Here is a 15,359-nt window from a genome sequence, read left to right on the forward strand (position 1 = left end):
AAATGCATATTATTGCATATATTTGTCCTTTCGACTTTATATTGCACGATTTCCGTCATTTGTATTAAATAATTCCATCACACTTAAACTAGAATATATGACATAAATTGACTACGGAATTCATACTTAAGCAGTAATAAACATTACTGAAAGTTGTCATAGCTATTTGTAATGATAGTAACGTTTATTCTATTTTCATCTACGACTCTCTACCCTCATCACAAAAATAATAGCAGTTCCAAGTGTTTCAATACTTTACATCTTACGTCGCAATTATTGGTTATATTGTTCATATTGTTCTTTTAAAAAAATAACGAATAAGATGACAATTGATCCTGCTAAATCGATTCCTGCATTTTACGCAGGACAAAGTATATTTTTGACCGGTGCAACAGGATTTTTGGGTAAAGTGTTTATCGAAAAGGTATTGCGATCGTGTCCAGATGTTCGTGAAATATTTCTTTTAATGCGTCCAAAAAAAGGACTAGATGTTAATCAAAGACTGGAGAAAATCTTAAATTTACCGGTAAGTTAAATATAGAAGAAAAACTTTTTATAACGTTTCTGTAAGATTTTAACGATCTTGATGTGTTATTATATACACTGAGAAAAAAAATTGCTAGATACAAATAAATATTTTTTTGAATAGTGTTAATAACATATTTTATAGAAAATCAATAATATTTATTTTAAACAAGTAATATTTTCTAAATTATAAAAAACTAGTACTTATTTTAAATATATATTATTGATTTTCTATAAAATATGTTATTAGCACTATTTAAAAAAATATTTATTTCAATCTAGTATTTTTTTTTCTCAGTGTACAAGATTGCCAAAAATATTTTTTCACAGATACCATTGTAACGTCATTACTAAAGTTAATTACTTTTAAAATTAAAATTTTGTAATTAATATATATGTCAAAAATGAAAATAAACATAAATGTAATGTTGTTGTAAATGTGAATTAAACATTTTATTTCTAGGTTATAAATTTAATATAAATTTCATAAAAAACTTTTATTATAAAGAAAACATTTTATAAAAAAATAATGTTCTATTATTTCAGTTATTCGACAAATTGCGTGAAGAGCTACCTTCGAGTTTTAAGAAACTAATTCCAATTTCTGGTAATGTTAACGAGAAGGTATTAGGTTTAGCGGATAAAGATAAGCAAATGTTAATTGATAGAGTGACTATAATAATTCATACAGCAGCGAGTGTAAAATTTAATGACAGTTTAAAATATGCCATACTTAACAACACTAGATCAACGAGAGACATCTGTATTTTAGCTCAAAACATAAAAAATATTGTAGTAAGTTAGAAAAAGTAATTGTAATTGTTTTATAATAACACATTCTGTCACATAGTGTCTTCTATAATTTTACGCAAATTCGTATCTTTATTATAAATTATCTTTAAAAATTTATATCATCAATATGTACTTTTCGAGCTTAAAAACATTTAAAATATAGTAAATTAAAAAGAAGAAATATATTGAAATGTCATAACATTTCAAAATCAATAATATAAATTTAAATACCCATTTTTATAATAACTTTTTTATTTACTGAAAATTCCAAAGAAATAAAATCTTTAAATCAATGCTCTTATCTTTTAAAGGCATTAGTGTATGTTAGTACAGCATTTACAAATGTGAATGAACCATTCGTAGAAGAAAAAGTATACTCACCTGTAGTTAATTGGAAGAAAATGATAGATATGGCCGAATCATTAGATGAGCATAATTTAAACGTTTTTACGGCTAAGTAAGTTAAAAACACAAATTGTTCTTATAAATTTTATATAGACAAGGTAACTTTCTTGGAAATAATTTTTTAATTTAAATTCTTGGCTTTAATAATACTGTCTGACACAAATTTTACAATCAAAACACGAAATAGATGAGATAGATCGAATTCTTATCTAAACTTTTTATCGCTAAAAACAAATCCATATATATGAAATGCATGGAATTGCTTTATCACGTTACATTTTGAGCCATTTAGTCTCAAAAGTATTAAAAATTGCCGTATGTATCAAACATTTTCTGTATTTTTAAGCCCAATTTTTAAAAAATGTAACAATTTTATTTACGGATTTGTTAGCATTAAAACGTCTATAAGAAATGCCTGTTTGCCTTAAAATTTTTTTAATTGTTTGACAGTATAATTCTTAATTATGTGTGTATTTATGTAATTATATGCAGATTTTTGGATTATGCACCCAATACGTATATTTTTTCGAAAAACCTAGCAGAGAGTGTAATTCACGAATATTCTTCGTCTTTGCCTTGCGCGATTGTAAGACCTTCTATAGGTATGTAGATTTACTATCAATTATTACAAATAAATTAGTTTTAATGTACTGTGTTAGATATGTTTAATATTTGTATATTTCTTGTTTTACTTAATATTATTCTGGAATATAGTATATGATTATATATGGACAATTTTTTATACTTTTTTAAGAGAAGCAACGCGAAAATTATTTTTTTAATTAGTTTCTGTCTTTTCCGTATGACTATAATTTTTTGATATTAAACAGAAATTTTACAAAAGAAAGAAAACTATTATAAACATATATGGACATATTTTATATATATTTATATATGTTTTTATATAAAATATTTTTTCTCGAATATTTATAATTATATATACATGTGTGTATACACACATTTATATATGTATATATACTATATAATATATATTATTTATATGTATAATATTATTTATTTTTAATAAAATTTATAGAATCAATGTTGTTGAATTTAGTTTCAGTAATAGATGTATTAAAGATTTGTAATAAAATATTAGAAAACTGTTTAATAATTATTAGTATTTATAGTAATTTAAATAAAAATTAGGTCAATTACTTCTGTGTTAAGTTTGTGTTAAAATAATTATCAAAGATTAAAAATGGTAAAGTAAAGGTATATAAATTACAATTTAATCAATTAGATTAAAATTCTAACCTATTTTATTCAAATTAGTCGAATTTTAACCTTTAATTAAAAATTTCTTATTTATTACTGTAAAACAGTTAAAAACAACTATATTTTTAATTTATTATATAATTGTGCCAAGTAATAATCGGTTATTTGGTTATTCAGTAATAATAAATGCTGAATTATCCGATATTCGATTATTCAGTTCTATTATATTCTACTAACTTTGTGATATTTGTCAAAGTTAATTTAACTGACACATTTTATTGTTAGTAACTAATAACCGTAAAATTTCATGTAAATGGCAGCCGCGTAGCGCACATGGCTATGGGTACAAATTTTGTCTTCATCACTTATCAAAATTTTTAGAAAATCTAAATAATTTACCCACACAGCATATATTACAGAGAGTATACTCGCTATAAAACTACGTAAAACTTTTAAGTTTAAAGTTACTATTCAAGAAAATATAAGCTTTTATAAAAAAATATCTTATAATAGGCATCTCTTTACCCTAAATAAGTACCTGAAGGGGAGAGGAGAAGGTGACATTATAGCCACTATCGACAATATAGCCACTTATATTATCTCTGTTATTAATTGACAAATTCTAGTAATTACTTATGGAATCATTTGTTTAGTAGCGTGTCATTATGAAGGAATGCTAATATGATAATATACAATACCGAACGTTTGTTATAGGCATTTTTACTTTTGAGAATTCGAAATTTCTTACATTTTAACATTTAAATATACATATATTTTCTCATTCTTTTTAAACTTAAACGCATTATCAAATGTATGTACACTTGAGTTTCTTTTTGTTATTTAACTTTTTATTCGGCTGTACACATTTTGAAATATACAAAGTTAAACAATAACATAAGATTTTGTTAATACAGCTACTTAAAGTACAGATAATATGATTACTGTCGATCGTACTGTATATCGAAAAAATTCCTTGATATGTCGATTGTCATTCTACTATTAGCCAATTATTTGTGATATGTATATATTATTATCGCGACAGAAGAAAGACATTATCTAGTATAAATCTAAAAATTTGATATTTATTAAATATGTCTATCTACCTTTATCTCCTTTTACAATTATGTTACTGTTTTTTCTAACCTAACAATTTATTTTATATAAATATATAATTTTGTAACCATATATTGTAACTTAAAAAAAAATTTTTTACATTTTATTTATGTGGTGGCCATATTACAATCCTTTTTACTCTTTGACTCATTATGCAGTGTCGTTACATTGTTATAAATAATATGTAATATAGTAAATACTTTATAACTTTGAATTTAAATCTAATAAACAACATTTTAATAAATATAACTGTTAAATTTTAATTAAAAATATTAATTATTAACAAAATTATAGTATAAAATGGGTGCCCATAGTACCACCTTCTCTTCTATTCTTAAAAAATTATTAAAATTTAATAATAACCTAATAACAATAATTTAATTTGCATATGTCTCGAATTTTAGTTGTGTCATCAATAAAGGAACCATTTCCAGGATGGATAGATAACTATTATGGTCCAATAAGTCTTTGTGCTGGTATCGCAAAAGGAGCAATACAAATAGTTTACATAGATAAAAGTTGTTATAACAACATTGTACCAGTAGACATTGTCATTAAAGCTATGCTCGTTGCATGCTGGAAACTTGGATTGACCACGTATGATCAATGTATATGTTACAATTATGAGTTTTTAACTCTAGAAGACAAAACTGAATTGCCTACCTTTAAAAACAAAAGCGAGGTAAAACGTCAGCCCAAACTTCTCGGATATCTCAATCCTTTCTATCAGCAGTAAATTAATAATTAAGTAGTAAATTTTCTTCGTTCTTTTATGAAGAAAACGATGATGTAAATAAATATAATTTTTTTTATTAGAGAAATATTAAAAAATTCACCTAAAGCAAAAAATATACGAAAAATGAGCGTAGTTTGAAATTTGTTTGGGGTGATAATGAAAAACCCTATATTTGTCTTCTAGATTTAATTAAGGGAATGCTGGAGTCGTCTGTTTTACCGATTGAACGTTATTATTTATAATTAGGCCTATTTTTTTACTGATTTTATAGAATTAAAAATCTTTCTCCAGAATTAAAGTATAGACAATAACAAATAGTGCCTATCTATAATTTCATATAAAAAACGAAAAAAGCTAGAAAATTATACTTTTGTGCAGTCGTCTCGTATCTTTCATCTGTAACACATAAGTTTTAAAGACTCTGTATGTACAAATAACTAATCTTATTACATGAAAGAACAATAAAATGCTTGCAGAAATAAGCTAGAAGCGTTGGTATAAGAAAAAAGCCTCAGAGAAAATTTCGTATATATGTGTGAGTGAGAAATCAGTCCGAGACGGTCCGGGGATAGAAACAGAGCACTAGTTTAATTCACAGATTAATATTAATATATGTATTTTAATTCTGGAAAAGAATTTCTAAATCTATAAAAGAAATATATACGAAATCTCATAAATGATGTGCACGAATGACTCTACATTATCGACCTCGATTAAGTTTGAGAGGCAGTCCAGCATCTTCTTAAAATGTAATTAAATTATAGAAAGCTTTCTTTTTTTCTTGAAACTGCATTAATTTATGTTTATAACAAGATTATATGCATTTTATTAAGATTTCTGACGCCTTACCGCAGCCATACTGAATTTGTGACATAAGTAAGAAACATTGACAACTCCGCGCAAACAATTTTTGCGTCCGCGCTATATCGTAATTATTTGCCGTATTCTGTTGCTGTAACTTGTGTCGTGTTTATAAATTTCTCAAAATACAGCTAATGGTAACTATTATACACATAAGAGAAAGATTTTCCTTTCTTTATGACAGGGAAAAATCGACCTTGTATCATATTTATTTGACAGTTGTGTATTATAAAATACTATTATAAAAAAAAGGATACTATTTGCCATATTTTAACAAATGTATTAAAGTGATCTTATATGTGTTATTTTATTTTTATTTGTAAATGACACGCAAAAATTGGGTTGTCAACGTGTCATTTTTCACTTCTGATGTCACAAATTCAATATGGCCACGGCGAGGGACCAGGAGCATTAAATTTGAAGAGAGAGATTTATTGGCTGCGTTCAGCAGAAAAACAGTTTTAGAACTGTGTAAAAATCTTCGATACGATTGATGCTTGCCCTTTTTATTTTATTACATTTAAAACATTTTTCATTAAAAATAGTGCCATATTCTCATCATCTCTCCTACTTCGAGACTAAAGACAATCACTTCGCAATTAGTCCGCTATACTCAAAGACTTCAAAACCACTCTGACATTATTATTTCAAATTTTAGTGCTTTGGTTTTCTTACTTATATTTAATTTCCACTGACAAAGGTTGCGAAGTGTAGACGTGTTTTCTAACACGTCTCCCGAAACAATACTTAACGTTTGCTGTTACGAATTGATAGACATTTAATATACTTAACGTAACTTACACGAGATACACTTGATAAGGGCCAGAAATCGCTTGGCCGAAACGTTGTGTTTTTCTTTAATTATATCAATAAATATTTGCCAGATTGGTTATTACTCAAGAGTTTTTATTATCATTTTTTGATTGCTAGCAACTGAACAATTTTTAATTTAAATTTTGTATCTAATTTCTCTCAGTATTTTTTCCCGTACGTGAACTTATTTTTTAATGGAGGAGAAAAAAGTTTTGCCTTAGAGTGCAATATTAATTGGCACCTGGTAACATCAAAGACCAGATAAGAAATGAATATTCTTCTACTATACGTCGCATTTCATTGTTTTTTAAAATAAATCTTAAATTAACTAATTAAAGTTAGAAATTTATTATTTTTAAATTTTGACGCGTACGTAACAAAGAAATTAACATTTTTTATTATTATTTTGTATTGCCGCATTGCGTGCGTACATGCGTAAACGCGCGTGTGTGTGTATGTGTGTATGGTCAATTATATGATCATACAAAATTGCATAAGTCCATTTTCTTTCAAGTGGTTAATTTAAAGGCAAATATTTGTTTTTCTCTTATACGAATCTGATAAAATTTTGTTTAAGTAACAATCAGCTATTATAGATTGATTAATTTATAATTTTTTGTCTATTTATAGGTTTACTAAAGATTCTAATTTATTTGTTTTAAATTGTGTAAATGAGAAACGTACAACACATCAATATGGCCGGAACATATATCGAAGTTTGAATGATGAGATACCTGCGGAAGGGACTATCTGGAATACAAAAGGAAGATACACTAATAATTTTATTTTATTCTATATATTAACGATGTTATTACATGTTTCGCCAGCTATATTAATAGATCGGATTTTAATATGTTTTGGACGTCGACCTATGTAAGTCTTAAATTAAATATTTAACTAATTTAACTTTAGAAAATGCAAATTTTTTCTTTATGTACTTGATTGAATTAACAAAACTTAATTTATTTAAATGTTTATTAAAATATATAGCGAACTAAAGTAATAATATTTACCAAATTCTATACGAATCGGCTTTGTATGTTTGTGTGTTATAATTTATTGCTAAGTGAATTATTTGTTGTCTTTTTAAATTACTGATTTAGAAAAATAATAGGAAAAGCTCTCTGCAAAAAAAAATTATTGCAAAAAATAACACTTTAACAATTTAAAAAAGAGAATATTTAACACATGCTTAAAATCAAAGCTATTAAATTGCATGTCAATTTAATTATGATATGAGAGGCACGGTAATGTAAGTGATGTCACGCACAGCTAGGTGTTTCTTATGCGTCATTTTGAAAGACCTTTAGATTATTAAATCTTAATAATGGTTAAATAGATCAAGTAGTAGTATCGCTCAATCAATAGATTGAGTTTAATTTGTATAAAGAAGGGATTTTTATTCATCTTCTATGTGTTCTACAAAATATTGCGATGGAAAGTCTAATTTGGTAAATTTTTATTTAAAAACGTCTGTAACTTAACGAAACATGGAAATGTAAAACTTTTTATGTAAACTCTTTTGCCATCAAGCGAGTTGGTGAAAAAGTGAAAATCTAGTCTTATGAGTAATCTTTAGTTGAGATGAATCAGGCGCGGGCACGTACGCGTTAGTACGCATATAGTGTTTCGGATTTTTTAAAGTTGCTGACATAATCAACTGTCTTTGATGGTCATTTTATCTTTGAAAACCAATTATTCCAATTTATTGAGAAGATTTACTTAACAGAGTTGCCTCTGGCGTTAATAATAACTTTAAAACATTCTCTTCAAAATTTGAAAAGGAACTTTGAAGAGGAGAACCTCTTCCTGTACCTTGAGCGTAGCTTTGTCTTTTAGATTCTTGTTTTTAATTGAGGACTGGTACGTTTTTGACTTTTTAATTTAAGGGAGTTTCTCTGCTTAGGCCAGCACGGCCTAACAAGTGGCATAAAAGCTCAAGTAAAAAGAAATACTCAAATAATCATTTTGTTGCTTTCTTTTTTTGCTCTATATGATCTAAAGTTAATAATAGTGAATATATGAGAATAAATTCGCCTATAAAGTACTATTTTTATTACTGAAATAATTTTTTTTTAATTGACAATAAGCATTCTTTGTTATTATACCACTCTTAGATAACTAAATACAACAATTTGAAATTCATGTTATATTACTAGCACACATTTACGCAAGAGAACTTCGTTTGCCTACAATCCCAATTGTCTACAGCTTTGTTTGTACATAAATTTAGCAGAGCTGCTTGATTGCCTATATTCCCGATTGCCTACAATCTCAATTGCCTATTTAACTCTTCTACTATTTAGAAAAAAATTTTCATATAACTTTTATATAATAGCACATATAAAGATAATTGTTTTTTGAAACAACTGTTTTACAACACACATTTTGTGGATTTTACATCTACAGATTCAATAATATAATTGAATACATACCGTTATGTATCAAATTTTATTTTAATGAATAATATGTTATTTAGAGCAATACGACTGGTAAGACTATTATATGTTGTCAATTGTGTTATATATTACTTTTCGTCTAATAATTGGGAATACAGCAATTTAAATAAGTCGTTCTTGACATCCTTAATACTACCTGAAGAACAAGAAATGTTCTCTTTCGATTATTCCGCTTATGATTCTAAAGAATATTACAAGTAAGCGCATTATATCTTTTATTTTTAACTTTTCGTTGACACACCTTTTTTTGATCAACTTTGACAAACTGGGCTCACACCTAGAACAATTTTTAACAACTGCCATTCTCATATAAAGCATTCAATCGTTATAAGAAAAATCGTAGGTCAATTTCAAGGTTTCTTAAATGTATTGCAATAGTTTTTTCAATAAAATCTTATCATAGTTTTTGTAAACAAATTCTTGTTTATCACATGTCGAGAAAAAAATAAGAAAAATTTTTTAAAAATTGTAATTTTTATAGATTTCAATATTAGAAACTAAAAATTTATAGAGTTATTAATTAGATATAATATTTTAGAAGAAAAAATAATTTTTAGTGGACTCTGAAGAAAGATATTTATTTTGTATATAAAAGGTAGGTTATTTCGATAAATAAAAATGGGAAATATTTTTCTAAAAGGTTTATTTTTTGGCAAAAAATGTAAAACATATTTATAAATAAAATTGGAATAGTTTAGGACTATCACGTACGTGTGGCAAGCGTCAGTGTTGTCTTAGCTGTCGTTAGAGGCAGGTTATGAATATGAATCACCTAGTGTATTAAAGACGTCAGATGATTGACTAAACTAAATATTTTACATAAATTAATTTATGTAAGATAAATATATAAAATTGAAAAGTAATTACAAACATTGTAAGGTACACTTACTATCAATATTAACAAAATAGCCGAAAACACTAAATTTTTTAAATTAGTCGAAACTGACGTCTTTAACACACATGAGTGGTTCACACCCGTACACTAAAAAAAAGGTTTGGTTACAATAATCCAGCCTTGATTAAAGTTATCCAGCGTCCTGGTGAAATAGTTTCAACTAAACATAAAGTAAATATAACAAAATAACTTAATTACAACAAAATGTTTACCATTACAAAATGTTTACCATTACCAAATGTTTTGTTAATATTATTATAATTTTATTATTATTACTATATTTATTTATAACAACCAAATATTTCAACAATATCATTACTAAATAATTTTACAAATTTGCCAAGGATTTTTTTTCAGTGTATAATAACTTGCCTCTGGCGACAGGTAAAACCACACTGATGCTTGCGCTTGTCACGCGTACGTAATAATCCTAAACTGTAGTTAATTTTCTTCAGTGTAATACTAAATGGAGCTACTAATTCAATATTTTAAAAATTGGAAAAGGTACAGAGCGTCAAAGTTATCGTACAGGTAGCTTACATTCAGAGTGTCAACGAAGGGTTAATAATGTCTATATTATCAAGATAGTTTAAGGCTTATAAATGTTTATAAATATATTAAAAAATGTTTCATGATTTGAAGAAATATGATGATTGGTGGCAAAAAATTTCTTCTTCGTGAAGACTTAAACCAATTAAATGCAGCTAGAGTACGTCAAAGAAGGTACAAGTATATTATAAGATATATAAGAATAGAAGGTGATATTATATGTAGATATAGGCATTTGTAATACCTTCGCATTAAGTAACAATTTTTATTTATTACTTATTCCTGTAATTATTGGTTTTTATTGTTAGTGCCATTATAGTGTCTAACAACAAGAAATAATTAAATAATTTTATAAGTAATATTTAAGGTTATTTTATTATTACAATTTATTAAAATAAATTTGCAGCAATTATAATATGCTCATGCATGTATAAATATATCATAATATACTTATGCATTATACAAATACATTTGTTACAAAGCATTTTTACTTTACAAATCAAAACTTTTCCAGGATGCACTGTAGCATTTATTGAACATATTTTTACATTTTGTTAAAACTTAAGTGTATAACATACATACATACACACATTTATACACACATATGTATGCACACATATATATATTGTATAAGATTGGGTAAAACAAATTAAATCTCTGGATTGAGTAAATTTGCTTACGTCAAAACTACAATCGTATCAAATTAGATAAATTTAGTCTGTTCAATAATCTGATATGAGAATGCCAACTAAAAAATTTGTATAGTATAACATAAGTATAAATAAAAATAATGAAAAATAAAACACTTTTTCAAAGTTTTTGGTTATATTAATTAACAAATTAGAATTAATATAATTTCTTGTTTAACATTATATAAATAATCTCTTATCTATAATTAAAACTTACATAATATTACATAATTAAATTTATTTTTAGAGTAAATCTGTTCTCTACAGTGGTGGAAAATATCATCTTTCTTGGTGTATTGTGGATACTATATAAGTGGATCTTTTTGTAGATATTACAAAATTATTTATTCATCAATATTGTATGTATAAGGAACTAGAATTTATGATAATCGAATACGTATACAATGCACAATAAATTTATTATGTATTTTCAATGTAATAGAAATATTTTATTGCTTATTGTTAAATATTATGTATATATATTTAACACATAATATACAAAATGTAAATAAAATGCAATGTGCATAAAAGTGGAATAATTTATGCATGTATTTTTCCATTGTATACGAAATAAAACTTGCAGACATGTGTATTTTGTAACAAGTATCTACATCACTGTTACAAATACCAAAGTTATTTTTTATGCGCACATTACTTTTACCGTTACTTTTTGTAAAATGTAAATCATTAGACATTATTAATTTTAATCCTTTTACCTTATATCTTCAGCTAAAAGAGATGCGTTTATATGATGGAGATGATTCTGTGGGTTTCTGGTGGGAGGTGCTGATTTTAAGTCACCTATTAAAAGTGAAATTCAAAATCGCTGAAATATTTAAAGTATATGCGCGAATTACAATTTTTTTCTGATTATTAATAATCCATAATATATATATCACTGTTTAACTTAAAATATATTTAAAATGACAAAAGTATTCTAAAAATCTGAAACACAAATTGTGGATTGGGCATACTTTAATTACACATATAAACAATTATATTTATCATAATATACATAATTTATAATAATAAAGTTTTAATCTTTTTAAGTTTATTTTATAATCAAAGACTTTAAGTATATCACTAGCATTAATTCAATAACTATTTGACGTAATATACGATTATTCCTTACTATCTAAGAGTTGAATTTTTCGTAAAATTTATATAATTATATTTTAATGGAAACATAACATTTCAAAATATGCAACAGTTTATATATGTAGCCTGAATCTTCTTCTGTAAAATAAGTGTTGCGAGCGCACATTTCACGCGCGTTGCCATCGCAAACTTTAGTTTGCGCCCCGGAAAAATCAATATTATTGATTGCTTCGGTCAGCTATGTATGTACAGCGGAAATAGCGTCAGACAATTTGCAAATAAATAAAGTAATGAGAGAATATCTTAGGACGTTATCTCGTGCGAACGTGCTAGGGAAAATTGATCCTGTAATCGTGTGTTTCTAATAAAATTTATTTCTTGTTATATACGTGTGCTTATTTTTCCCCGCACGTGAGTGAGAGAGAGAGAGAGAGAGATTGATTGATTGATTGAAGTTTATTTAGCTTTCTCAGCTATTATGTTTTACATAGATTTACATACATGCTTCTTTAACATCTATTTTTATTACTAATTACTTATAGTCTATTCTTTAAGTAATTTGGCGCCAAGTTGTGTAAAATCTTAAATATAAATATACGTACATTATAGTGTAGTCTCTGTTTTATAAACATAAATTGCAACGCTTGTAACATATGTTCTATTTTGGTGTATCTATTACATTGAAATATTACTCGCATAGCCCGATTCTGTGCTACTTGCAATTTATTCAATTGCGTTTCTCCCATATCTACCAGTAGAGACCAGGAGAGACCGGGAGAAACCGGGAGAGACGGGGAAAGACGGGGAGAGACGAGAAGAGACAGGGAAAAAAAGAAGAGACCGGGAGAGATGGCTAGAGACCGAGAGAGACCGGGAGAGACGGGGAGAGACCGGGAGAGACCGGGAGAGACGGGGAGAGACCGGGAGAGACTGGGAGAGACGGGGAGAGACCGAGAGAGACGGGGAGAAACCGGAAGAGACAAGTAGAGACGGAAAGAAACGGGGAGAGACCGGGAGTGACAGGGAGAGACCGGGAGAGACGGGGAGAGACGGGGAGAGACCGGGAGTGAGTCGGGAGTGAGCGAGGAGTGAGCCGGGAGTGAACCGGGAGTAAGCCGGGAGTGAGTCGGGAGTGAGCCGGGAGTGAGCCGGGAGTGAGCCGGGAGTGAGCCGGGAATGAGCCGGGAGTGAGCCGGGAGTGAGTCGGGAGTGAACCGGGAGTAAGCCGGGAGTAAGCCGGGAGTGAGCCGGGAGTGAGCCGGGAGTGAGCCGGGAGTGAGCCGGGAGCGAGTCGGGAGTGAGCCAGGAGTGAGCGAGGAGTGAGCGAGGAGTGAGCGAGGAGTGAGCCGGGAGTGAACCGGGAATAAGCCGGGAGTGAGTCGGGAGTGAACCGGGAGTGAGCCGGGAGTGAGCCAAGAGTGAGTCGGGAGTGAACCGGGAGTAAGCCGGGAGTGAGCCGGGAGTGAGCCAGGAGTGAGCCAGGAGTGAAGGAGTGAGTGAGCGAGGAGTGAGCGAGGAGTGAGCGAGTGAGTGAGCGAGGAGTGAGCGAGGAGTGAGCGAGGAGTGAGCCGGGAGTGAGCCGGGAGTGAGTCGGGAGTGAACCGGGAGTAAGCCGGGAGTGAGCCGGGAGTGAGCCGGGAGTGAGTAAGGAGTGAGTGAGTGAGTTAATAAGAGTGAGTAAGGAGTGAGTGAGGAGTAAGTGAGTGAGTGAGTGAGCGAGGAGTGAGCGAGTGAGTGAGCGAGGAGTGAGCAAGTGAGTGAGCGAGGAGTGAGCGAGGAGTGAGCGAGGAGTGAGCGAGGAGTGAGCCGGGAGTGAGTTGGGAGTGAACCGGGAGTAAGCCGGGAGTGAGCCGGGAGTGAGCCGGGAGTGAGTAAGGAGTGAGTGAGTGAGTGAGTGAATAAGAGTGAGTAAGGAGTGAGTGAGGAGTAAGTGAGTGAGTGAGTGAGCGAGGAGTGAGCGAGTGAGTGAGCGAGGAGTGAGCGAGGAGTGAGCGAGGAGTGAGCGAGGAGTGAGCCGGGAGTGAGCCGGGAGTGAGTCGGGAGTGAACCGGGAGTAAGCCGGGAGTGAGCCGGGAGTGAGTAAGGAGTGAGTGAGTGAGTGAATAAGAGTGAGTAAGGAGTGAGTGAGGAGTAAGTGAGTGAGTGAGTGAGTGAGTGAGTGAGCGAGGAGTGAGCGCGTGAGCGAGCTGGCGAGTGAGCGAAGAGTGAGCGAGGAGTGAGCGCGGAGTGAGCCAGTGAGTGACTGAGTGTGTGAGTGAGTGAAAAAGGGTGGAAGGGAGGGAGTAAACGAGCGAACGTAACTAGATAAATATGTAGCTAGGTAGCTAGATAGCAGTAAGTATGCAAGTAGGTATGTATGTTGGTAGGTATGTAGGTATGTATGTATGTATAATTAAACTTTACATTTTTTTATTTAAAATTGCAGAAGACGTTTGATTAATGTAAAAGAAAGATAGAGAAAATCAAATTGCAATTATTATTATTTTTAAAGTAAAAAGTCAAATAGCGCGCGCGCAGCGCGCGCTTGTAATGTTCTAGTCATTATTAAAAAAATAAAATAATAGCATTACAAGTAACGGTTTATATTTTAATTCTGACAATCTTTATGAAAAAAATATTTATGGAAAAACTATCAACTCAATTAAAATCGGTACATTCAATTTTGAGATCTCAAGATCTTTTACCTAAAAAAATACATTTTTTGTCCTTTAAAGATTAGATTCACGTATACAATAAAATATGTCAACCTATCAAACCTGAAATAGTTTCCAAATATTGAACAGTATCGGAAACCGAATCGGAATTTTGTCTCGGTTCGATTTCCTGTTAAAATAATACTTTACCTATTATTTTGCATATTTTATATAGCTTTATCACCTACTTTAATGAAATGTTAAATTATAAGTCTATAGCTTTTTTATTTTTACATTCGACAATTTACGTTTAAAAATGATCTATTTCTTTCAATCACACCGGTCTAACTTCTTAATATACTTTTGGACTTGACCTATGTAAATCTTAAATTATATATTTAATTGATTCAATGCTATGCAATTTATTCCTACATATATTTTATTAAATGAATAAAATGCAATTTATTTGAACATTTATTTAAACGTTTATTTAAATAAATATTTAAATATTATACAAAAATTAAAATAATGTTTTTTTTAGTGAAAAATATATTACAAATTAATCTGCAATAT

At 29.5% G+C, this 15,359-nt stretch overlaps 1 protein-coding gene across 1 annotated transcript; it reads left to right on the forward strand.

Annotated features, from left to right (window-relative positions):
* Window positions 1–138: 138 nt before the first annotated feature.
* On the forward strand, window positions 139–11,709 carry LOC105831189 (fatty acyl-CoA reductase 1). The gene is made up of 9 exons (XM_036283998.1): window positions 139–526; window positions 1,072–1,320; window positions 1,629–1,774; window positions 2,215–2,324; window positions 4,458–4,650; window positions 7,094–7,336; window positions 8,943–9,119; window positions 10,460–10,540; window positions 11,303–11,709. Exons 1-9 carry the CDS (start codon window positions 323–325, stop codon window positions 11,382–11,384), a joined length of 1,485 nt encoding a protein of 494 aa, XP_036139891.1. The 5' UTR covers window positions 139–322; the 3' UTR covers window positions 11,385–11,709.
* The last annotated feature ends 3,650 nt before the right edge of the window (window positions 11,710–15,359 follow it).

This window comes from Monomorium pharaonis, chromosome 3 (assembly GCF_013373865.1).
Source record: "Monomorium pharaonis isolate MP-MQ-018 chromosome 3, ASM1337386v2, whole genome shotgun sequence".
Taxonomy (NCBI): Eukaryota; Metazoa; Arthropoda; class Insecta; order Hymenoptera; family Formicidae; genus Monomorium; species Monomorium pharaonis.